General features: G+C 32.1%; 1 protein-coding gene across 1 annotated transcript in view; it reads right to left on the bottom strand.

Moving 5' to 3' along the window:
- The window catches only part of Ect3 (Ectoderm-expressed 3), a 74,024-nt gene extending 47,744 nt beyond the window's left edge, over positions 1–26,280 (bottom strand). The window contains exons 1-3 of the mRNA XM_075370228.1: positions 25,635–26,280; positions 23,031–23,212; positions 576–726 (exon numbers count right to left, since the gene is read on the bottom strand). Of these exons, the coding sequence (XP_075226343.1) occupies positions 576–726; positions 23,031–23,212; positions 25,635–25,706 (405 nt within the window). The 5' untranslated portion in view covers positions 25,707–26,280. The remainder of the gene's footprint in view (positions 1–575; positions 727–23,030; positions 23,213–25,634) is intronic.
- Between the last annotated feature and the right edge of the window lie 1,127 nt (positions 26,281–27,407).

The following is a 27,407-nucleotide window of genomic DNA, read 5'->3' as shown; positions in this document are numbered from 1 at the left end:
AAAGAGGTATCAGATAATATACCTCTTTCATCCTTTTTTCCACCCGTCGTTCCCTCACTTCTTCAGCAGACATTCTCTTCTCGACCACTATATATTCGAGTCGGGTTTTTTCGTACAGTTTTAAGTACTTGTTTTCTTTCTCCATCCTTACCAGCACCTCTTCATCTCTTACCTTATCCTTTCGTCTTACTCCTTTCATTTTCCTCCGTATCCGTTTCAAGTGCCGGTAATATTTTTTTATCCTCCTTTCTTAGTGTCCGTGTTTCAGGAAGATATGACGCTACATTCCACTTATAGGAATTTGGTGCTGTCTTTCTTCATTTCTTGTTTAATAACCCTCTCCTATTAAAAATTTCCCTTGCCTTTGCTAATTTAGTTCTACCACGCGTTTGTTAAAAACGCATAAATAAAAAATAATCGTCAAAATACGTCCGTTTGATGAAACGTAAGGATTGGGCGTGTTCAATTCACCTTATTTTATTATTAAATTTTTGTAATCGTGTAACTATTTCGTATTAGGAAAATTTTACAGTAAAAAAATCAGCATAATAAATAGAAAATTATCCTTTACTTACTAAATCTCTTTCAGCGCAGATGTAAGGACCGGGTCTTAAAATAACCAACAGATCGTGCTTTTCAGCTAATTTTATGAAATGTACAAGATCAAGATCTCCACTAAAAGTATAAACACCAGGCGACGGTTCATGTTGACTCCATTCTACATATCTGAAATCATATAATTAAGAAAAAGAAATAGATGAAAGAAAGATTATGTTTTTAAGTAGAACAAGTATACATCGCTTTCAAAGCGATTCTGGATACTTTGAAATAGTTAATTTGTATAACATATATTTAATTAAATTAGAGCAAGAAAAGGAGGTTTAATTTCCTCGACGCTAGTTTCAGTGAAGTGGAATTCAACTGTATCCTGTTCGTGAGGTAGGCTCGACTATCCTATTATTAAAATTAATTTATCGGCTAGAGTTAAATACAATTGCTTATTAATTAATAATTTTTAAATTATTAAATATTAAACGATAGTCTTTCAAAGTATCAGAATTTTTTCTTAGAAAAGCTAATCAGCAGCAACTTCTTTAGCGGAACCGGTGCCATCGTTAATGGCATCTGTCTTAAAAAGTTTAGCGAACCCCTTAAGTATGTAATAAAATATTGTACGAGTAATTAAGTCGGATTTGTTCCTTTAAGAAGCCGTTTCTGTTCGATTTGTCGATAGTAAATTTCATATCGTTAGAGTTCTGATATTATGATTTTTATGTTTTTGATGTACGATATGTATATTTCAACACCTATATAACAAAATTACTGCTCTCGGATATCGTCATAATTAGCACTAAAATACACTTAAAAATATTTATTTTAAACTGTAACAACCTACAAAAGGAATAATTATGATATATCCGATCGTGAAGCACGTGTTCCAGAATGCGTCATTATAACACGTTTCATCGCTAAGATGGGTAAAACCAATTTAATTTCCTGACGCGATTTGGGTATTATAAACATCGTTTATCACTTTCTCATTCGGTACATCCGCATCAAATGCAAATTTGCAGTATCCTTGCGGACTCCAACGTCTTGTTCTCTTGAATACAAGTCCGTATTGATTTCTTAGGACTCTTCACTTAGCTCTCCTATGCTGTCGACTGACTTCGACGCTAAGAGATGGTGTGCTGGAATGCTTTATATCTGATAACGAACTGCCGATTTCTTTAAGTCAGTAATCCTACCGGCAAATATTATTTTTATGCGATCGTCTCCTTGTTCCTCAAGGATCTCTAGCTTTCTAGCACCCGCGGTCGATAAAGATTGAAATCGCTTACATTTGAACTATTCTTTTTCTAAATGTGTTCTACCTTCAGAAAAAGTAAAAAACAACGTCGTCCGATCGGTACAGTTTATCTTACGTTCAGAGCCTCTATCTTCCTTTAATTCAAAATTGAAAACTCGGGTTTTAATGTAAAACAAATTAATGTAACAAATAACGTACCGTTAAGAAATTAACGTACCGTTTCTATTGACGAATAAGAGTAATAATAATTAAAGATATGCATTGACGGTGAAGAAATTTCTCGTGCGACGAAAAAATGATTACTTTTATTTTTTCAAAAGAGTGATAGTTCTTAGTTTCTTAAGCGTTGTGTTTCTTAAAGGCCAGTACGTTACTGAAAGTTTGTTTTGAAACCTATTACCGGTTCAGGTTTATGTTTGTTAACAACTTTTTAAAAGAATGTACTTATACGAGGGTAAGTCAATTATTATCCGCAAATTAGTTATATTTTTGTTTACGTTGGTAGTACTGTTGTGTTGCGTAGATGACGCGTGCGTGGTTTAATTGTTGTTATGTCTGTGCAGATTTGATGTTGCTAGGTTATCTCCATTATCGCTGCCCAGCCGTTAACCGTGGCTGCCCCGCGTGTTGTTCTCACCAAAGAAGAGTAACGTTCAGCGATCCGTTTTTTGTGGTCGGAGGGTGTATCAGGGGCCGAAATTCATCGACGACTTTCGGTACAGTACGGGAACAGTGTGTTGCCGCAACGGAGTGTCTACGAACGGATTGAAAAATAAAAAAAACGGTCGCACAAGTGTTACGCACGACGAAGGAGGCGGATGACCATTTACCGCCACAAATGAGGAAAACATTGAGCGTGCACGCAACACGGTTTTCTTATACAGACGAGTAACTATCGATGAAGCGGCACATCGTCTGTAAATTAGTCACGGTTCTACCCACGAAATCATCCGCAACAGACTTGGGTTTCATAAAGTCTGTGCAAGGTGGGTCCCAAAACAACTCACACAGTCGCATAAACAAACGCGCTTGGACATCTGCCAAAAACATTTGGATCGCTATGGTAACGAATGGAACATCTTCTTAGACAGAATCATCACCGGTGACGAAAAATGGATCTATCATTACGAACCCGACAGTAAACGGCAGAGTACGAAATGGAAACATCAAAAAAAAGTTCAAGACCCAACCGTCCGCAGGAAAACTGATGTTTACCGCTTTTTGGGACTCACAAGGCCCAGTACTGGAACATTATGAGAAAAGGGGCACGACAACAAGCAGTGCGCGTTACAGTGAGATACTTACTGCCAAGCTGAAGCCTGCAATTCGAAGCAAACGCCGAAGACTGCTGTCGAAAGGTGTTGTGTTGTTGCACGACAATGTCCGTCAACATACTGCTGCCCGCACTGCTGAAACGCTCTAGAAACTCAACTTTGAAGTACCGGCTCGTCCTCCGTACAGTCCTGATCTTGTCCCTTCTGAATATCGCTTGTTTGGTCCACTCAAAGAGACATTAAGGGGCCGTCGATTTACCTCGGACAAAACAGTGAAAGAAGCGGTGCATTCCTGACTCGCAGCTCAACCGAAAAGCTTCTTTTATGAGGGCGTCAGGAAGCTTGTGTAACGATGGACTAAGTGCGATGAAATGCAAGGGGACTATGTTGAAAAATGATGTACATGTAAGTTTCCTATTTGTATTGCAATAAAATTTAGAACTACAGTGCGCATAATAATTGACTTACCGTCGTATTAGTAATATTTGTAATTTGCTGTCGTCGAATTAATGATGCAATTACATACTGTTTAGAAAAAGGCCGTGTCAAAAGATCACGTCCAGTCAATAAAGACATAAAAATGATTTATTTATGTACGGGTTTTTTTTTGTAAAAATTAATAAATTCTCATTTAGATAAGATATCTGTTAAAAATTTGGTATTCATAAATCGTAAATGAACTTCGAACAGCATAGTAAATAAAAACTTATTTGAAATCTTTAAAATACTGGCATTCATAATTCATAATTTTCAATGATGAATTTCTTAAAATCTGGTCGTTCTGTAATAAAATTTAATGAAAGAAAAAGAGCATTTTAATGCTCATAAAACGACACCTATTTTGAAATATTCAAATAATAAAAATAATATTAAGTTTTTATGAAATAAATATTTTCTGTCGCCCTACTGTTTTTTATTTACAAGTATTCGTTTGTAAAAATATTAATTTCCGCTCTTCAAGCGATACCTTTATTCTGTTGATCACAGTTACTATCAAAGAAAGCAGTTTTGACCTGCGCCTCCTGAACGCGTAGATTCTTTACATGCATAATAGCTACAAGAATGATCGACGCAGATGGTATAATGTAAAACAAATTAATGTAACAAATAACGTACCGTTAACAAATTAACGTACCGTTTCTATCGACGAATAAGAGTAATAATAATTAAAGATATGCATCGACGGTGAAGAAATTTCTCGTGCGACGAAAAAATGATTACTTTTATTTTTTCAAAAGAGTGATCGATAAAGATTTGAAAACAGAAATAACAAAATTAGTTTCGATCAAACATTTGACCATTTTCTTTACCGGTTTCAGAAGGTTTTCTATCTACCTTGCTCTTTAGTTAAAAAGAAACAGTTTAAACGAAAAAAGAAAAATGCGTAGATCGCTAAAGGAATTGTAAAATCTACGACTAAGGTAAGAAATGTTCGTGAAATATCTTAATATAATTTGACGGATAACTTCTAGAATTATTTGAAAAATTACAAACGAATTTACACTAAAGTTATTCGTACCGCTACGATGATAATTTAATATCTAATTTAAAGAATAAATCTAAAACCGTGCGGGCGGTTGACAAAATCAAACGCGGATTTGAAAAAAAAATCGGTCAGATAACTACCAAAATACAAAAGGAGTCGACTTCCGTTTTTCATCCGCTATTTACGTAGCGGAGGAATTTCTTTTCCGATATTTAAAAAAGTGATATTTATCCGTTTTAACATCATTCATATCGAATAGTTCTGTTAATAATCAGAATTTTTATTTCCTGTTGATACCCAGAAATTTAAAAATTGTATTTTAACTTTTAAAGAGTAAATTTTTCGCGGGTACTGATGATATTCCTGTTCGTATTTTAAAAACAGTCTTAAACGACGTAATCTACCCCCTTAAAAATTTAATAAATGCATTTTACAGCGAAAGTATTCCCTATCTTCCTTAAAACTTATGTTGTTATTCTCATCCCTCCTTATGAAAGTTTCGGTAGTTAATTTACAAAAATATCGGCCGAATTCATTATTAGCCGTACTCTTTAAATTACGAAAAATCGACGTAAACCTTTCTTGAAAGCATACTCTTTAATGACAAATGCTCAGCCCGGCTGACAAAGCCGTCGTTTCCTAGGTTTTGGGAATATTTTAAATTCTATTTATACCAAAACGATTCCGTTTAAAATTTTTCCTCGTTCTCAATAATGTATTCGATTTAGCGCCGCATTTTTTATCGATATAAAAATGTGAAGTTTCGATATCAGAGAAACCGCTTACAATCGATTAAAGTCATAACCTTAGAAAATGTAAACAGGAAGTCGAAATTTCATCTTTTAATAAAAACACATAAGTAAAATTTAGGTACTCGTTTCATGTTCACGGAGCGCCGCAGAAGTATTTTCGGTCCCGTGCTTTTTTAGGTAGATCTCATAACAAAACTACCTATTGTAATAGGTACCGTGATTCGACTTCCGGAAAATTTCGACATATCTTCGCGTTTCACATCCCTCAGACTCCAAAACCACCGTCAGCTCAAACGTTTATATGCATATAAATTTATATTTCACTTTCTTGTGGACACGATAACCGACGCAATTTTGCAACAATCACTTTTAAATCGTTCCCTAAAAAAACTCGACCCAAAATCTCGGTCGAGTTCGTTAACTGCCATAATAGGACCATAGGAATAGTAATAGGAGGGGGGCTTTTTCGAAAAAAAATATATTGCTATAACTGTTTCTTATTAAGTAAAATATCGAATTTGTTTAAAGTCCTACCGTTTTTTGGATAAGGGCCTAAAACGTATCTAAGTAAAGTTTTTTGATATCACCAACCGTTGCTCCAGGAGGTGGAAAAAATGGGGTTTCGAAGATAAAAAAAAAATTCCACCCTTAATAGGCACAGTATCGAATCGGTTTAAAGTGGTCGTTAGTCCACTAAAAATTAACTAAGACCTTTGTCTGAAACAAGTTTTGATACGAACAACCCTTACGGCAAGGGATGTCCAAAATTTTGCTGGATTGTAAGAAGATACGCTTGTCATATGCTAAATACGTGAAACATTTTTCACATTCGACGTTGTCGTATCGAGTAAATTTGAAGTTTTTCTTATCTTTTAGGTGAAAATCTTTTTTATCCCCGACTTAGCACCGGTGAAACCTACCTCCGTCTTCCGGCGTGCCGAAAGGGATTTTTTTCATTGTTTATTAATGACAGATCTCAAAATCTCAAAACATTCATCGTAATACTTTTTAAAGACCAGAAAACTGCAGTTATATCTGAAGATAAGTATGTAAAAGGAATTGAAAATTGTACGACAGTAACTTAAAAAAGTATTCACTAGCTGTATTGTAATCGCGTTAAATACGGATACGACCGCGGCATTGTGCTTCTCACATATACGTAACATTGCTGATCGCGTGGATAGAATTTCTAATAACGATAACAATAATATTTCTGTTGCTCACAATGTGAAATTTCTAGGTGATAAAAACTGATAGTGGAATATTACATAAATCTCGTTTTTTTTGTGTTTTTTTTTTAAACAAGCGTACTGTTTTGGTTTGAAATGCCTTAATAAACCCCATTACCGTGTTTATTGTGTCTACATAATAATCTTGGGTTTTCCTCAAACAGCCAAACGAGATTTTAAAATACAAAAACGGGCGATCAGATCATCGTATGGCGCTCCTACGTACGATTCGTGTAGACCGATATTTAGAAAATTAAACACGATAACTTTGTGTTTGTATTTACTAATGCGGAATGTTTTCTAAAATTTACGGTCGCTTATTTTTAAAAAATAAAATAATTTCCACATTTACCAAATCAGCCGATGGAACCGTTCCTTATGCTTTTATCCCGCTTTTAATAGATAGCTGATTTTGAAGATTTCAAAATATTAATTCTTTTTTTTTTGTCTTCAGTCATTTGACTGGTTTGATGCAGCTCTCCAAGATTCCCTATCTAGTGCTAGTCGTTTCATTTCAGTATACCCTCTACATCCTACATCCCTAACAATTTGTTTTACGTATTCCAAACGTGGCCTGCCTACACAATTTTTCCCTTCTACCTGTCCTTCCAATATTAAAGCGACTATTCCAGTATGCCTTAGAATGTGGCCTATAAGTCTGTCTCTTCTTTTAACTATATTTTTCTAAATGCTTCTTTCTTCATCTATTTGCCGCAGTACCTCTTCATTTGTAACTTTATCCACCCATCTGATTTTTAACATTCTCCTATAGCACCGCATTTCAAAAGCTTCTAATCTTTTCTTCTCAGATACTCCGATCGTCCAAGTTTCACTTCCATATAAAGCGACACTCCAAACATACACTTTCAAAAATCTTTTCCTGACATTTAAATTAATTTTTGATGTAAACAAATTATATTTCTTACTGAAGGCTCGTTTCGCTTGTGCTATTCGGCATTTTATATCGCTCCTGCTTCGACCATCTTTAGTAATTCTACTTCCCAAATAACAAAATTCTGCTACCTCCATAATCTTTTCTCCTCCTATTTTCACATTCTGTGGTCCATCTTTGTTATTTCTACTACATTTCATTACTTTTGTTTTGTTCTTGTTTATTTTCATGCGGCAGTTCTTGCGTAGGACTTCATCTATGCCGTTCATTGTTTTTTCTAAATCCTTTTTACTCTCGGCTAGAATTACTATATCATCAGCAAATCGTAGCATCTTTATCTTTTCACCTTGTACTGTTACTCCGAATCTAAATTGTTCTTTAGCATCATTAACTGCTAGTTCCATGTAAAGATTAAAAAGTAACGGAGTTAGGGAACATCCTTATCGGACTCCCTTTCTTATTACGGCTTCTTTCTTATGTTCTTCAATTATTACTGTTGCTGTTTGGTTCCTGTACATGTTAGCAATTGTTCTTCTATCTCTGTAATATTTTCTTTTACGTAAACGATATTACCCTATGACGAATTTTTAAATAATACTAATCTTAAAAAAAATAAAAAAACAATTTATCTGCATCCGTTTAACGTGTACATAAATAAGTACTAAAACTTATTTTCATTAGCGGCTTTCGAATTATGAAATATTTCGTAGTAATTTTTTATATTTAATGTATTTGAAAATTTCACGGATTTATTTTAAAAAAAACGAACGTAAACTTTAATCGTAATTTCTGCCGATCTTCGTGGCGGAACGGTAGCGTCTCGGCCTTTCATCCGGAGATTCGGGGTTCGAAGCCCGGTCAGGCGTGATATTTTTCATACGCTAAAAATTTCCATTTCATATTCCCGTGCGCACAACCTTCGAAGTTTGTACGGTGAATTAATGATCCGAAAAAACAAATCTCTTCAACTTTTGTCTTATAATTTATGTTTTTGTATTTATAATTTATCTTATATTGACGCGATCTGTGTAATTCATTAATCATACAGATAATTATTGCGACCAGAATTATGTTAAGACCACAATAAAATTTGTTTATTGCGCATCACATTACATTCATTATAATATAAAAATAAAATTTATTACAGTTTTTTAAATTTTTTTTAAAGATGACTTTTACTTCATTTTATGAAAATAATGAAAGTGAAAATTTGCAGTAGTTTTAATAAATTAAAAATTATTATGAAAATATTGTAATAGATTATTTTTAAAAACACCAGTAACAATTACCGGTAATTTTAAAAATGGCTAAACATATTAACTTAGTTTTTACAAGGTTGTGGCGTCTAATTACAGCAATTTATTCTCGTAAATTAGGTATATTACAAGTCGTTATACCGATAAATTTATAATATTTTTTTATTCGTGAACCATATAAGGCTTACTATTTATCTTCTATCAGTCGGCTACGTAACCCGCAGTTCATATTTATTTTAAAATTTTAGTCCGATAAAATTTAATATTTTATACTTGGTAAAAATGAATCTTAAAGTTGAGAAACTTCAAACGGGCGTGCCGTATATTACATTTAGCGACCGCAAATACAGGCGTTATAGAATACCGAAGAACGGTGACATCTCATGGCGCTGCACGGGAAGGAACTGTGGTGCCTCAATCAAAACAGACGGAAATGCATTAACAAAGTTGGCGAATAACTGAAAATACATCGGCCTCACCCTGCCTACCACCAGGTCGCTGTCACCTGCTCATTTCGCCTGCTGCATCAAACACGCATACAATATCACTCTACATTCGCCAATTATTGACTCGTGCTTTCCCGAGCCGTTCTTCGTCTGCGCAACTACCGCGCGGGCAACCCGTTTCGAGACGACCTTTGCCGGCCGTCCCTTCGACACCGAATCTCGCCGCGTCTTCCGCGTTCTCTGCCTCGCCTCTTGATCTATCATCTACAATTACATCGATAACAGCTTATCGTTCGCTTTTAGTAGAACCGCACTCCACACCTGAGAAAACTTCAAATAACAGTCGGTTTGCTCCGGATACTACTGCTCTTTCCGTTTCCTCTAGAAAATTCATGCGATCTGATCGTGCAGAATAAACGTTAAAGGAAGAAATCCACCGACTACAAGAGCAACTCCGTAACGTGCTAGACCGCTCGATCGAGTTTGACATCAGGCCGCTTCAATTTACTGACCAGGTCTTTGTTGAAAATATAAACGACGCGAGTGGCGAGACATTACTGTCCAAAAAGCAAATCGATCCTCCGCGACCTCAGACTGCGGTATCCAGTGCGACATTTCTTCTGCCGCAGCTTGTCCGGGTCTTGATTTTACTCGAATGTCGGTCGACAATGGAACGCAAACAAACTTTCCGTGTAACAAATTTACAGCGTTAAAAGAGGACACCAAAAATATACTACACTCGATTCGAGTATCGGAAGAAGAAATAAAAAGTTTGAAAAGCGTGCACGACAACACATCTACCACAGTGGAACAGAAGACATCAATACTGAGCTTGAAAAATAATTCTGGTGTGCGGGGTGAAGTGCAGGAGAGAGAGGACCAAACTGAATTTACTCCAGCGGTAAATAAAAAAAAAGGAAAAAGAGAAAACCAGTAATTCGACTGAAAAAGATAATGCGATTAAAAACGGTAATGTAAAACGACTTCAAAAAGCTAACGAAATTAAGACATCACAACGTACAAAATAACCAAAAAAAATCAGCATCCCTTTCAAAATGTGACTGCGTTGGGGGACAGTCATGCGAAGCACATACCAACAATAATGAAAGAGTCCCGTAAAGAGTAAAAGTCCTTTTATTACTCGTATTATTAGATTAATATTATTCCTATTTTCGTGAGTTGCTGATTAACAAAAATTTCAAATTTCTGTATAATAATAGATCGCATCACATACGGATAATTATGCTGCTCAACGGATTAAAAAACGGAAGCATCTCCTCAATCTGCCTGATGGATCGAAGGAAATCAGACGGTAAAACCTCCATCAGAACAGCATCGCAGAATGCGTACTTAATATAAGATAAATAATAAACGGTGATTAAAGTTTATAATAATTATTTAAAATACAAATATACGATTAACGTTAAGGTTAACATTAGATATTAAATATAAATTTTATGTTTGTTAGATAATAAATATATCTTATTCTTTAACAAAGTAGTTTACAGGTCGAAGGCGTTAAAAAACTTATCTGAGTAATAATGAACAAATTATTTTAGATTTTTATAAAAAAAGAAAAAAAAATTATTAATATAATTTAAAAGTTCTAAAAGGTCTGGTAATATATTAAAAACGATATAAGATTAAGGCCTTTCTCATAAGTCAAACTATTGTTGATTTATATGAAAACAATTATGCTCTCCGGTTTGATAGAGGTGGTTACTGTTATTTTTTTTAAAGAAAAATGACTTTTATTTTTAGCAAACATTGGGCATTCTTAATGTAAACACAAGAGTAGGTTATTAACATTTTTAATTTAAAAAAAACTCCTTTGAACTTGTGAAGCTGTAAAAGTTATATTGTTAGCGTAGAAAAAATGTAACTAATTTAAAAAAAGATACAAAACCTTTTTAACACATTATTAAGTCAGCGGCTTTAAAATTTTTAAACGCTAACGTTACGCATAATAATTACACGCTAAATAATCATGTTTTTTGTACAGGTATATTTAATAAATGAAAATTATTTCTTGAGAGGTTTAGTTTTAACAGTTAAGAAGTATTTAATATATGTTATTTAAATTGTTCTACGTCAAATAATATTTTCAAATAATTTTTTTTCACATTTTTATAAATTAAAATAAAAATAAAAAATAGATTTCATGTACAGAATGATTAAATTTTACTGAAGATCACGACTTGTATTTTAGTTTCAATATTAAACATATCTGCTAAAATCCTATTTATTTCATAAACGCTTAGTAAGAGTTAAAAATAATTTAATTTTTATCTCGGAAAAGGCGATGAATACTCCATAAATGCCGTTAATCGACTGCAAAATTATGTAAATAAACTAAGGAGTAATCAGATAACATCAAAGGTAGTCGACGAATAAGTAAATTACTACAACAGTGGTATAAAAGCAAAAAATGTGAAAAACAGAAAAAAAACCAGGAATGGTATTTAATACCGAACTGAAAGATTTTGTAGTTAATAAAATTTAACTATAATGAAATAACTGCGATTTAACAATACAGTTGTTTAGTTAACATAACATTCAACAATGTTGAACAAGTGTTCAACATTTATTGATAAGTGTAATTAACTCTTCGTAATAAGTAGTAACAGTAGTATAACAACACTACGTTTACTGCTAGTCTGTAAATAATCTATTTTATAATTATTAAATACTTTTTATCAGTAACTATATTTATATACACTGAAAAACATTTTATGTATATCTATTAAGCTTTTAATCATTTATAACATAAAATTATACATTTGCAAGCATAAATGAAAAGCGATTTATTTATAAAAAGTGTTTCAAGTCACATAGATATCTAATTGAGACTAAAAACAAATATGATATATTTTTACGTAGTCTGTATATATATATATATATATATATATATATATATGGAATAGAAATATTAAATTAAGAATACCAAATGAAGCTACTAATCTAATTCTAGGGAATGAACCGAATCAAAAGTGGAAAATCATCTTGGAAAATGGCAGAACACTTCAGTTTTTTCATCAGAATTTATTGCAAAAGACTTTCTACAAAAAAATGCAAGATTTTAAATTTTATTTCTATAAAATTTAAAAAAAATCTAAACTTTTTAGTTTTCACATTATTTTAATGTTTTTATAAATGAACGGAATGGAAAATAGTTCTATTTACATAGTGTCGGTAACAAAAGGATTCCATTTTCAATTTCCTTGTGATTTCAGAAAAGCGTTCGATAGTTTTGCATTTCTTATCTTTGAAAGAACTCTATTATACGGAATCAGACGAGCTATTTAACAGTCTGTTACAGTCATGCCTTACTGACCGTAAACGTAATGTTGAAATTTCATCTTTCTATGAAAATACAGGAGTAAAATTTAAGTCCTCGCTTCACTATCTAGATTACAGAGTAACAAAGGAAAGCGTTCTTTGTCCCTTCCTCTTTCTATTACTTATTAATGAACTGTCTGAAAACCTTGGACCTCTTAATTTTAATCTCTTTGTGGGTGATACAGATATATCTACGTTTGGAGATAGTTACACTGCCCGACAAAAAGTTTTTTTGAATGTTTCCTTCACTTCACGAGTCAAATATTACTAATTTTGGTTGAGAAAAATGAATACGACACGTAAAAATTTTTATTAGCTCTAGTTTGTACGATATACAATAGGCGGGAAGTACTTTATTTTAACGGATTAAGAGAAAACGATACAATTTAATTACCTATATCGACAACATAGAAAGTCCATTTGACATTTTTTTAACGACAGTTACATTGTAAGAGTTATTAATAGATGAAAGAATACCTGGCAGTTGGTCGGTCTAAAGAGAATCATGCAGTGGCTTCATGAGATCGTTGTTTTTTGGCTTTCCTCTTAAGAGTCCTGGAGCATGCCTACACACAGACCAACAGTAATCCGCAAGCATTGCTTCATTCAAACGCCTCTGATATCTTTGTTTCGTTACAAATATTCTGATAGAATCTTTCTCAGAGTACATCACTGACAACTTCACAACTACAAGGGAAAAAGTTAAGGTGTGAATGGAGTAAATGGATCTTAAGGGACATGTTGCATCCGAGTTGATGGTATTTTTGCAGAAGAATTGTCACCAACTGACTGTAGGTTTTTTTAAATATCTGTTAAACATACTGTCTAGCTAGAACAGATATAAAATTAGTAATGTTGTTTATTTCACATTTTAAAGGAAAGTGTGTTGTTCGTGACACAGGAGATGTGTCCAATGGTCCGAATGACCATGGTGCCATAGGATTTAAAGTGTAAATAATTGTGACTTATTACAAATTTAGTGACTTTTTGCGTCTAACATACATACAATGTCTGTTTGTTGTGTGTGTGTGTTTATATTGTATGTGTTGTCTGCGTATGTGTTTGTGTGTAGTATATGTACATGTAAATGTAGTATAATAGAGTAGAGTGTTAGAAGAGCATATGAGAGTAAGATCTAAATATACAGAATATTACATTAATAATAAGTAACATTTATGACCATAATATAAATCGCATTAATAAAATAAAATAAGTATAATATTAACAATATTCTCAATTAGTAACATGTGAAGTATTTTTTTTATTTTAAATAATATTCAATTAATTATCACACACTGGCAGGACAACTTACGCACAGGTCTTTGGAGCTGACCATCAGCAGTCTTTAAATCAACGAATAATTAATCGGTCAGGACCTGGATAAACCTTAGTGATAATTCCGAATTTTCATCGCGTTGGTGAACAGTTTTCCTTACAGATTAATACTAAGTCTCCAATAGACAGATTACGCGAAGGAAAAAGCCATTTATTTTTCCGCTGGAGATAATGGAGATAGTTCTTAGACTGTCGTTTCCTGACGGATCGGACGAATTTCTTGAATAAATGCTAACGACCTAAACGGTTAATTTGAATTTCTTTGTAATCGGGTTCAGGTAAAGACGTAAATGGACGACCGATAAGAAAATGTCCAGACGATAACGGTTCCAACTTTCATAAGGGGACACAGGTTTCTTTTGCAAGAAGGAGGCCTTCCGTACGAAACGTCATTACAGAGGCGGATTTACAAATGCTCCGCCTATCGGTTGAACGACCAGCCGGCGCTGCCGCCGAGCCGCCGCCGTGCGGCCATTATCGCCTTCGAAAATTGCCGCCGTAGGCTATAGCCTAGTTAGCTTATTTAGAAATCCGTTACTGCGTAATTATTAATATAAATTTGTTCGATCTTTATTTTATTCGGTCCAATACCGATTTTTCGAGCCCGCTTCAATCGTCCGTGAGATCCGATTTGGAATCTCATTTGCAGATAATTTGGAGGACGCAAAGATTCTTACGGCATATGTACATGCGTTTGCCGCATTCTTTCTAAGAGATCGATACGCTTAGCATCTTCTTACATTAACTTTTAGCGGAGTCAATATTTTTGTAATTTTTACGGACAAATATCGGGTTTTAACACTTTGATGTTTGAGTTTTTATTAATAATTAGTGAAAAGCTAGTAAGCTGAAAACAGTCGTTGTATTGCGCGTTACAAAACTTATAAAAATTTATAAATTTTGGAAATTTATAAAAATCGAGTAGTTATATATTTTATCTAGCAAGAATCGGAGCAAACATCTATAAAAAATCACTCTCATAGCGACCGACCGGCAAGAATAGCAACAGATGAACTGTTACCGACCTTTAAGTGAGAAACCGCACGATTAAGTTTGATTAAAGAAAAAGACACTAACACCGGCAATTTATACTCTATTTTATACGATATATTTTATTCTTTTTGTATAGAATTTATATAATAAAAAAATATGTGCCACCGGGAGGCCGTGAAATCCCATTTGGGATCTCATGTCCTAAGACCGTAAAAATTAATCGTTTACTTTCTTTAGATAGTAAAAAACAACTAATTAAAATACCGAGTTAGTATTTAATGAAAATGTAAACATTTGGAACCTCCGTATTGAACATTTGACTCTCCATATGGAATTTCACGGAGTCAAGTTATTAAAAAAAAAAAAACATTATTCTAATCTTTAACACCGTATAGTAACAATTAATACGATTAAATTAAACTATTGTTAAACAAGCTAAATAATGTATGTTTGTTGTATCGTCAGGAAAGTAAAAAAAGTTACTAAAAGCAAAAGTAACCCGTAGTCGCATAATTTAATAACCCATCATAATTAACTTTTGTTACGTAATCTAAACAAGATTAAAATCAGAAATAAAGCGTGAAAACTTTACCGAAGAGAAGAAACGACGTACTTTTTAATATAGTAAACGTGTGGAATTTACTTCTATTATTATTTTTTGTCGTCAATTTTTTACAATCAGGGTAAATAAATTAAAAATGAGATATCATCTTTGTTCCGGCTTCTTAATTTGATATCAAAGACTATTTTTCATAACAAGAATTTAATATTTATATCGCATCGAATAATCCACTAAATCTACATCTTATTATTCAGGTACATACATAGAAAAAATTATTTATTACTTATTCATTATTATACTGCCACGACATCAGAGCGTCTAACTATTCATGTTTCTTAAAATTTATTCTAATTAATTTGTGATATGCGATTGTTACTTGACAATTTTAAGAAAAAAGACGTTTAATTAGCCGAAATAAATACCTTTGTGCGGATTAAACATATCGCTGTTCTTAAAGAATACCAGACGTAACGGCAGCTGTAAGTTTATTATCAAAGATACAAACGATTTTTGCGGAAGTCAAAACGCTATTTCCAAAACGAAGCGGATCTTTGAATCGATAAAAAGAGGATACCTATAAAAGATGAACTTCTCTGGTTATTTTCAATAAAGATGTGCGGAGTTGATAATTTACCAAACATTTAACCCGCTAAGGCGAGCTTTTTGTATTTTTCACAATATTTTTTCAATATTTCAGAACGTATAAATTGTTTTATATTTGGGTACCCGGTAATCGAATTCAAAATTTATCGATTTACATAATTTTTATTATAAGCGATTAAATTAAATCGTTACACTTAGATTAACTATTAAAATAAACACCGTTAATTAACTGTAATTATTGGTAATATGCGTATTTCTCTTTTGTTTCAATTTCTCGGGATACAATGTAAATATGTAACTGCGCTTACTTACGGTTTTGATTTATTTTACGTAAATAAATTACTCTTTCATTAAAAGTACAATAATTATCGGTTTTTAAATGTAATATTTTAAATAATCATTTTTATAACGTTAATTTATGTCCGGTTTGCCTTATGCGATCGTAAAAGTCCTATCACCGTTACAAAAACATACATGTACGCCTAAAAAAAAAAAAAAAAAACATTTCTTTTAAGTAAATATTTTATTTCTTTTAAAGTATTACGCGTACAACAAAGTACGGCGACCCTTAAATAATCTTTCAACAGTTAAACGTAGAAAAATAAAATTTAACGGGTATTTGTAGCTCAAAATTATCTACTTTTTGTGTGAGACCGCTGTATCCCGAGCGCTGAGGCGGGGCGACTCAAACATTTTAAATAGAAAAGATAGGGTTACGGAAAATTATTTAAAGGACGTCGATAAAAAATCTCTGAGAAAAAACTACGGGCTATGACAATCGTACTTAAAAAGGAGGCATTTTAATGTTTTCCACGTATAGTTTCAAAAGTTATCCGCAGTACATCCCGAGCGACGGTCTAATAATGAAAATAGCTCGCTTTAACGAAATCTTATTTTTTTAGTTTTTCACTGTCGAACGTTTATTTAAAAGGTACTGTAGACCGCTTTTGAAACAGCAACAAAAAGTATCACGTGGCTGCCATTTTAATTAGTGTTGTTGCCCGAAGTTTTTTGTCAAAATTTTGTTTTTCAACGGCCTTTAAAAATATCTGTCGCGATGCTAGCTTTTTCATTTAAATATTTTGAATTGCTCCTCCGTGGGGGTCTCTTGGGCGCTGTAAGATATGGTGGTCTCGTACTAAAAGTAAATCGTTCTAAGTAAGATCTAAATTTCATTTTCCTACTTCTAATTCCTGAGAAGTTATTTAAGAGTTTCCGTAGTTTATTAACGTTCTGAATATTGTTATCGCGGTTAAAATAATTTTAGAATAGGAAATTAAAAATATTTATTAATTAAAAACAGAAATGCGTTTCATAGTGTGATCGATTCTTTCATTATTTCAAAATTAATTTGCAAACGCTACAATAAAAATAAGCGTATTGCTATTCGGATGAGAGAATATCGTTATACTTAATATGTTACAGAATTACAGGTACGTGAGTTTCATCCACAGATTCTTTTCAAACAGATAACGAGAAATTTTTCCATAACTTTTTTAAATAATTTATATTGCTATTAATCTACAAAACAGGCTGTCGGAAACAGATATCTATTTTCTCTCAAGATTAAGCTCTGCGATAATTAATTGCATTTGTAATACCGCAGTACTTATTTACTTTTAGAAACATATGTAATACAAAACCTGCTATTAATTCGTACCGGATGGAAAATGAAACTATCAGAATGGTATTATTAAAAAAGAAGTAATTTGCAATCGTGCGGAAGTTTTATACTGTATGTGACCTGTGTATAATTTTTTGGGTTATTCTATGCGTAATGAACAGTGTTTATGTATTAACGCGTTCTCTTTTTTTGAATGTTGTTTTAAAGTACAGCGGCTGGGTAATATTTTTAACGATTGTTTTTAAAACAAAAAGTAAAATAACGGTAAGAAAAAAATTAAGTATCGCAAGTAAATTAGCGACAAAACAAGCGATGAGTTAAAGAAACACGTTATTAAGCCTTTTTTATTGTTTCAACAAATTTTACGTAAAAAAAATAAAATGAATAAATAAATATACACTTTATTTTAATAATCGACTGAAATAATTATAAAAATAGAAAGTTTAATTACTTAAATCTAACCGAATTAAAAATGTCCTAGAGATATCCGCAATAACTTCATCGTTATAACCGATTAGTCAATAGGCAAATAATTGACTGTAACAAACCATTAATAGTAATATAAATAACCGTCTCGATGATTTCTGCACCGTTAACAAACATCCTCATACACTATATAGTAACAAAATTAATTTGTTTACTGAAAAATATACGTAATTAAATGCCATCGTATTAATAAAATCAAAAATTTACACGTTAAAATAAATATGTTTTGAAATTCTTTGTCGGTTAGGGTTACTGAACGGCACTGAAATGATGTTTACGATAAATGCTGTAATCGTAACGGTTATAAGACGGACTTGATGAGTTACAAGTCATCCGTGAAAAATACATAGTCGTTTTCAAGAATAACAAGCACCAGACTTACGAAGGAAATCGAGGAATACAGCTCTTTCTTTACTCTGAAAATATACGGTTGCGTATCAACTGAATATTTCAGAGGGCGATGGCAAATTCTCTAAAATCCAGGTGATATTCGGCATCGTGACACTTCCCCTCTTTAAAAAATAGGGACTGTTGGACACCCTAACTCTCAGAGAAACCAGTTCTGTCTGTTGAGTTTTGTATCTTAGTCGCTTTAAATACGTCACAGGGATAAAGAGAGTAAAACAACAAATTAATGTACCCATTTCTGTTGCGATATTAATGCTTTTTAAATCGGTTTATTTTCTGAATTCTGATATCCAAAAACAGAGAAACTGATTTTAATAAAACTTAACAAAATTTATTAATCCCTTTTTCAAACAGAAAATTAATGCTATCTTGCACTTAAAACTCTGAGAGCTCTATTCTTCATAAACAATAATCTTTCGATAACTTCTCAGAATCCATACTCAAGAAAAAGGAATGAAAAAAGTTACGACCAGTAAAAATTGAGGTGCAATATTTGTTACAATTTGGCGTTTAGTAATATAAATTTTAATCGTTTTAAATTATTACAAAGAAATAAATTAAAATTTATTACAATTATATAATATATAATAAATAAGAATCGAATACGAAGATAATAATAAAGATTTTAATATCGCTCTTATCATTTGAATAGACGATATTTATTTTATAATTTTATGATAATAAAATAAATTATCATTTTTTATGATTTTATTATCATTTCAACTCCGATTTTTTTTTTTATTTCTCAATTTTATTCGGTTTATTTATTTACTACAAAAAATCACCGTCGCTCAATTACGGTTTCTTGATGCCAAATGAATTTTGTGCCGGTCTCCGTTGCGCGAGTGGTAGCATCCCGGCCTTTCATCCGAAGGTCCCGGGTTCGAATCCCGGTCAGGTACGGCATTTTCACACACGCTACAAATCGTTCATCTCATCCTCTGAAGCGGTACCTAACGGCGGTTCCGGAGGTTAAACAGGGGAAAAAAAGAATTTTATAGCATTAAAAGTAGAAAGGGTGAAAGAGATTAGAACCCAGAACCTGCAGAACCCAGAAAAAGGCAGAGGTCGGTAAACCTTCTAAACACTACCGCTGAGGTCGGTAGTGTTTAGAAGGTTTAAGTGTGTAGATCGAGACTGATTATGCGAACCGCAGGAGGTAACTACGCTTATTATAACGAGCAATAATAACAGATAAGGATCAAATCAATCTTCAGCCTGAGTCGTCTCGTATTTCGTACACAAAAGTACAAAGTATACTTAATTTTTCATCGCGATCTAAAATAAGGAATCGATTTGGAATAATATGATCTTACGATGATATGGAAATATAAATAAATAAATATATATATATATATATAACAATTTAAAAAGATATTAAATACAACTTCGATTAAGAATTTCGGATATTTCTAAGATTACACCTAATCTCACTTTGTCATGATTGCTTACATGACAAACGGATTGGTTGAAATAAATACGGAAGTATCAATGTTATAAAATAACAACAAAACTGATTAAAAAAAACATTCAATAAGTACTCTTTTTCAACCCTTTTTTTTAATTTGTTCAATATAACGCTAAATTATAAACCAACAATTACCGACGTCTAATTACATCTCTCTCTCTCTCACTCTCTCTCTTTCTTATAGATCTGTCTTACGATAGGTTTCAATCGGACGCTCTCCACTTGTTAACTTAATTCTCATTCTTAAATCTCGATACCGAGCGTTATCTTTCATTTCTTTATAACTTCTCCCGTTCTTGATATATAGTTCTATTGGATAGCGCCACCCGGAGATCCGATTGCGGGTATATTACTCCGGACAATTTCTTCTCAGGAACTTCCATACTTAGAGCGCAGTCCAGCGGGAGTAGGGATACCTCAAAGATCTTTAATGCGGTGGTTTCCCCTTGCCTTCCGCATCCTACGCCGTTGAAATTTTGGTTTCATCCGCCTTTAGGAACGGTTTCCCATTCCGAGGGCAAGAGGGTTCCCTGCCTTCCACCCTCCATAGAAGCTGTTGGCATTTATAGAAGGGGATTTCCTTATCCCGGGAGATGCTCGGTCCCAAATTACTACCGCTAACCCTTAATTTGACATTAGCTTAAGTATCTACAGAACTGTAGATTTGTTATTTTTTTTTTTTTTAGAAAAAATAACAAACCTTAAAATAACAAATAATCTTAAAAATAACAAATTTTAAAATAAACACTTCTAATTTTATTTTTATTTAATATACGGCTAAAACTAAACAAAATCACGGCCTATATGAAAACAAGCGGCTGTTTGCAAGAAAATACTAACCTTGCCAAGGCAAAAAAAAAAAAAAAATATTATAAGGGAATAAGATAACGACTTATATAAGTTAACGCTCTCTGAAATTCAGCAATATGGATTTTTTCCCTTAAGTTTTCTCATCGCTTTTCTTGAATTTTTTTAGAAAAATATTTTAAATATAAAATTGATATTACTTTGCATATTTTTATATAACGATCCATTATTCAATAATTATGACAATATTCATTAAAAATATTAATGAATCGTCTGTACCGGTCGGTAAAATAATCGGAATAAAAGGTTTTAGGTCCGACGATGTTAGATTTAATTCAAGAAAGAATAATTTAGGAAAGAGATTGCGATCGTATTCTTTCTTATTAAAATATCACGGCTGAGCTCATAATTACAAAAAAATGACAAAAACACGCTTTTTTACGAACTTTCTTTATAGAATAAAAAAGGAATATCGAAAATGAATTTGATAAAAATGAATAAATTTGGTAAAACATAAGACTTTTAAATATACACAAAAACAGAAGGATCGGTTTGAGAAACATTTACGAGTTTCTTTTTTTTTAAATCGATAAAAGTAAATAGGTAATTATCGAAGTTAAATAAAATATTACGATACTTCAAAATTCAATTTCGACTTCAGAATTAATAATAGAATGTGTAAAATAAAAAGTAAACCGTACCGAAAATAAATTCCAAGTCGAAGTAGAAAAAAGACATCTCTGTTTGATCGAAGATATTTTTTATAATTTATAACAATTTTGTACGTTCTTATATATTACTGTACTCATTATATTGAAATTTGTATTTTATTTCTTGTAGTATTTTCGCAATGATCGTCGCTTCATTAAGAATGAAGCGACGATCATTGCAATAAATAACACGTAAAATAATCACAAAATGTTTTCATTTATCGTCGTGGATTATCGATTAAAAATTTAAAAAAAAAATATATATATAAAACTTTTTTAATAATTTTATATTATCGTTTAACTCTTGCACGATGTATCTTCAAACATTGCAAATCGCACCTGTATGCGAGATTAAAAGCATTAAAAAATCAGTCGATTTATATTAAGCTCTTCTTATCAAGCGATTCGATTATCTTGTTTGATTAGCGTCAAATAAATATATACGTTTCTTTTTTTTAAATAAGTTTTTGTTCTTCTGAAGGCATTTATGTTCGTTCAGGTCAGCACATATCTAATGTAGTTGTACGACTGAACCGAATTCTGTTTCGTAAAAAGTTTGTAAAAACAAGTGTTTGGGGCTCGACATATCACCAAGATGCGATACATTCTTTATAATGTAGTCGGAGTGAAAATAAAACAGTCGTCGGTAGTAAGTAAACCTTAAGGCGATGAAATAAAATTTTGGAGGGAATAGAAGACCATCTCGTTTAAGGTCAGGCTTTTTGTTCTCTTACTTGGAAAATAGCGGTCACGATTACCCGTCACGTCGATCAACCGGTATCATTGTAAGAATGTAGTAACTTAAACGGATCCTTATTGTTTACCGATAGGTCAAATAACAAAAAACCTAAACAACGTTATCGAAAAGAATCGGATCGAAAATAAAGGAAAGGGAATCGTACGTAGACGTATATATTTCTGTTCGACAGGAGAATATTTGAAAACGATATGGCTAAGCGGTGATTGACAGCAATAAAAAATAATAAATTAATAATACAGCTAATAAAAAAAAGGTATTTACGTGTTAACGCCACCGCAGCTACAACTTAATTTAAAATTGAGTATTTATTTAATCGAGTCTCTTTATTAATTTTAAGAAATGGTTATTTATATTTATTTATTTTATAAATATAATTTAACCAAACTTTACCTACGCTCGCTTGGCTAGCTAACCTTGACTAATTAACACCGTAATTTTTTGAGTATTTATTTAATAAATTCAGTAATTATTGCAATTATTTAAATAACAATAATTACTGAATTTATTAAATAAATACTCAAAAATCACGGTGTTAATTAGTCAAGGTTAGCGAGCCAAGCGAGCGTAGGTTAAGTTTGGTTAAATTATATTTAAAAAAAAATTAAAATAACCATTTATTCAAATTAATAAAGAGACTGTTTTGAATCTACGTTAAACTCTATATCGATCGACTACTTTGTTTTTAAATAAAGCTGTAGCTGCGGTGGCGTTAATACGTAAGTACCAACAAAAATTATTATCGGTAATTAATATAAAAGTTTTACTAATTAAAATATCAATTACAACTTACGTCTGTACGGCATTAAGTCCTGCAGCACGAATTTTTATTAATCTGTCTTCCCAGTAAATTCTTGGCATTCGAAAATAATGAATTTCTCCAGAAACATATCTGAATGGCTTTCCGTCGAGTAGAAACTGATCGGTATCGTAATCGATTACAAAGCTTCTGTTCTGTTTTTCTACGATTAAAATCTAAAAAAAATTAAACTAAATAAGTTTTAAACTTACTAATAGTATTTTTTATTAACAGAAAAATAAATGTAATTTAAAAAACCGCATAAGCGTATCGACTGAAAAAAGTTCAGCTACCGTACATACTCTGTAAGATTTTTTTTATTTTCCCAGCTGCACTGCTGCAGCTATGGAGAGAAAGTACGGCTACCTTCCAAACATTTAAGAATCGGGATTTTTATACAAGTCGAGTTTCAAGAACCCCTTAGTCCAAAAAAAAGAAGATTAATATAAATTTCCAGAAGCTGTTTTAATGTACGCGTATTAACGCAGTACATTATGTTGAGCCAATCTGTACCTTCAGACTGGCTCAAATTCTTCAAAAACGGCTAAAAAAATTTTTATATGGTGCCGTTCAATTTTTGAAAAAATTAAAAAAGAGGGAGAGATACATTTCAACATTTAAAATTTTTCTATAACGATTCTTCTTTTGTAAAAACCGAGCTTCAGTAATGAAAGCGCATAATAAATTATTTGAAATTCCAAAGCTTTATTTAGGAACGAGGATGACGTTCAACATTACTTCTAAACCGATTTTGCCTCGTAACTCAAAACTCGTCGACCGCAGATATCTGTCTATAAATATTATTTAATAACGACAAATATTTATGAATAGTATAAAATATTTGTCCGAGTAAATAATTACTCAAATAAACTTCTAAACCCCCAAAAAACAAGGGGGCTGAATAGGGGCCTCGTATTTAAATTTAAATATTTTTTTAATTTTCAAGACTGAAATTCTGATTCTATCTAGTATTAATCTAGACGACGTGGGAACATTTTTAAAAAAAGAGGGTACCATGAGACTCGACTGGTTAATTTTTTATAATTTCTGATAATATATTTGTTATTCGTGAGGTTTCTATTGAGCGTGGAACTCAATTTTTTAATAAAAACTTTTAATTTTTTATCAATTTAATTCCAAACGCGGTATAATTTTGATGATATAAACGTTATTTCAAGGGGGTCGCGCAGACTGATGATTTTTTTCACTGAATATTTCCATTTTTTCGCAATTGTACTCTAACTATTGAACAATTAAATCGTTAATAATTAAAATCCTTACAGCGCATTTGAAATAAAAATTTCTCAAGCCAAAGCCTTGAAAGTTACACAACCCTTTGCCGGCTCTCTTGGAAATTACACTTATTCCGGTTTAATTTTACTTTACTTAAGAAATACGTACAGCGAGGAAATATATATGAAATTTAGTATATCGGTTTATCATCGATACGTTCAACTTCGTCCAGTAATTTAGTTTTGGAACGGGGAGTGTTTACGACTAAATAGCGTTTTTTACACAAGAGTTAAAAATAGACTCCTTTTCCTTCGCACCGATAAAACGTTATTTTATAATAATTCCAAACAAATATTTAATAGACCACGCAACATAATGCTAATTAAAGGGGAATAATGACAATTGTTAATTAACTAGAGGAAAACTTAATTTATGTAAGTCTAATTTACCGTTAAATCTAACAATTTATTTAGATGCTGTTTACTACATTAAACCCTAAATAAAGTGGAATCGAACTTTTGAAGCGATAATAATCCGCTTAATACCTTCTTCTACACAGTGCATAAATTATTAGAGAATTTCTTTCTTCCTAAAATCGACAGGAAGAATTCTTTGCTGTTCTAATAACAAAGGATAGCCGATATACAAATAAATCAGCTTTACATGTTAAAAATCAGACGGGTGGATAAAGTGACAAATGAAGAGGTATTGCGGCAAATAGATGAAGAAAGAAGCGTTTGGAAAAATATAGTTAAAAGAAGAGACAGACTTATAGGCCACATACTAAGACATCCTGGAATAGTCGCTTTAATATTGGAAGGACAGGTAGAAGGAAAAAATTGTGTAGGCAGGCCACGTTTGGAATATGTAAAACAAATTGGTAGGGATGTAGGATGTAGAGGGTATACTGAAATGAAACGACTAGCACTAGATAGGGAATCTTGGAGAGCTTCATCAAACCAGTCAAATGACTGAAGACAAAAATAATGTTTTTGGGTTAACAAGACGTTAAAACTTTACAGACCTGATAAAACGTAACTATAAAAATTGACAAAGAAAGTACACGACAAAAGATAAAAAAATAAAGTAAGATACAAGAAAGTTATAATTTATTCAGCGTCTTAGAAATGAAAGAAAATGTATAAAAAATAAATCATTATATGATTGTAATAAGCATAATTTTAAAATTAAAAACATCCTAAAGCAGACAGAAAACAAAAAAAAAACTGCAACAAATTTTACAGAATAATTGATGTTAAAAAAAAGATAAAATAATAATAATCATCAGATAGTTTCTCTAGTGAACTTTAAGAATATTTTTTTCGCTATCATGAATCTACTGTTTAATTAAAAATTATAGCTTACTTTATCTGGTTCTTCACACAATATATCTGCTAGGAAGCAGACAATTAGGGCGGTAATGATGCTTCGAGACATTTTTCTTGACGCTGTCAACCGATCGGCTCAAAAGAACACAAAGAACCGCGCGACGGTATTTGAACTTTATATTTGAATTAGAAATAAAAATTCGAAAGAAAATTATCATTAATTACATCGGATAATAGTTTAATCCATTTAGATATTTAAGTAAAACTAATTTATAATAAACATACTTCGTTAATATTCAATTATTCTGCACAGAAAATTTTGCGGATCCAAAATAAGACGCGCAAACCGACACGACGCATGCACTGTACATCCAGTCGACTTACGAACTACAACTACCACTTCCCTAACCTTTAGTCTATAAATAGAAACGGGAGTATCTCGGTCGTACTGCAACGCTATCTGTTGTTTAACGTCTCGTTCTGTTGAAATGCAATGAGTTTCATTCACGCAGTACAAAATGCAAAAAAAAACCAGGGACAATCACAACAAAACCACTACAACTAATCACAAAGAGGCAAAGCTATTTAACTAACAAGCGTCTGAAAATAATCATAATAATTATTATTTATTCAACGCTGGCCTTCGAAGTCACGGAGAACAATTAATGTACGCAATTTAAAACGATTCAACTACACTGACCACGTCGATACGATCGAGAACCGATATTATCGATGTTAAGTTATCTTATGGCGTTATTCAGAAGTTTACAGTATAGCACCTACAAATATTACCCTGCTATATATTTTAATACTTATATACTTTAGTTTTTTAGTTAGATGAAGTGACGGTAAGTCAGCGTAGTTTCCCACAGAAAGGGCTATATTAATTTCTTATTTTACACTATCTGGCCCAATCTTTCTTATGGCTGTGATGTATGTAAATTATCTGAATTATAAGGGGACGAGTCTTTTCAATCGAGAAACTGAAAGGACTGTTTTCTCTGAGTCTATTTTGTGGCCAGTAACTGTGAAGAACAAAGTGTGTGGCCTCCTGCATTTCGATGGGACAGTACGGTCATTTGCAATGCTATATTTGGGTGAAAAAAGGAAATCGGTTTACTTTCCCTAGTAAGCGAGTGAGGAGAATTACTATTTTTGGAAATTGTGATACAGTTTTTTCAGTAGTGACTGGAATATCGTATACTAGAATGTTTGGTTATGACATAAATAGTTATTCTCTATGGGTATATGTGTAGAATTTTACTCTCATCAATATTTTTTACCTTGTAAGACACAATAAAAAGTACAAAAAAAGTAACTAGTTTTTATGCTTTGTATGAATGCACTAAAAACAGTTTCCCAGTAAAGGAAATTTTTTTTAAAAATTATTTTCCTTGCTGGAATGTTTTTTAAGCTTCAATACTACTTTTTCATCAATTTAAATGTTAATTGGTATTGATAAAAAAAATTTTTGATTTTCTTTTCTCAAAAGAAAAGTAAGAACTGAAAACATTCAAATTTTTGTAATAACTATTTATATAATTCTGTTTTTGCCAAATTTATTTTGATCAATTTCATAAAACTTTCGGCATATATGAATTTGCCAAAAGTTAAACTAACCAACTGTATTCGTATATGCTGAAAGTTTTATGAAATCTGGCCATGTTTGTTTAAGAATACATGTAATGAGATTTTAAATAACACCATTGTTTCATATTAAAGTTTATTTTTATCATTCGATTTTGAGAAAAATTGTACATATTTACTTTTAAAAATATTTATTTTATTTGTTCTTAAAAATAACAATAAG

The sequence above is a fragment of the Lycorma delicatula genome, chromosome 7 (assembly GCF_047948215.1).
Source record: "Lycorma delicatula isolate Av1 chromosome 7, ASM4794821v1, whole genome shotgun sequence".
Taxonomy (NCBI): Eukaryota; Metazoa; Arthropoda; class Insecta; order Hemiptera; family Fulgoridae; genus Lycorma; species Lycorma delicatula.
This window is presented reverse-complemented; position numbering and strand designations above follow the sequence as displayed.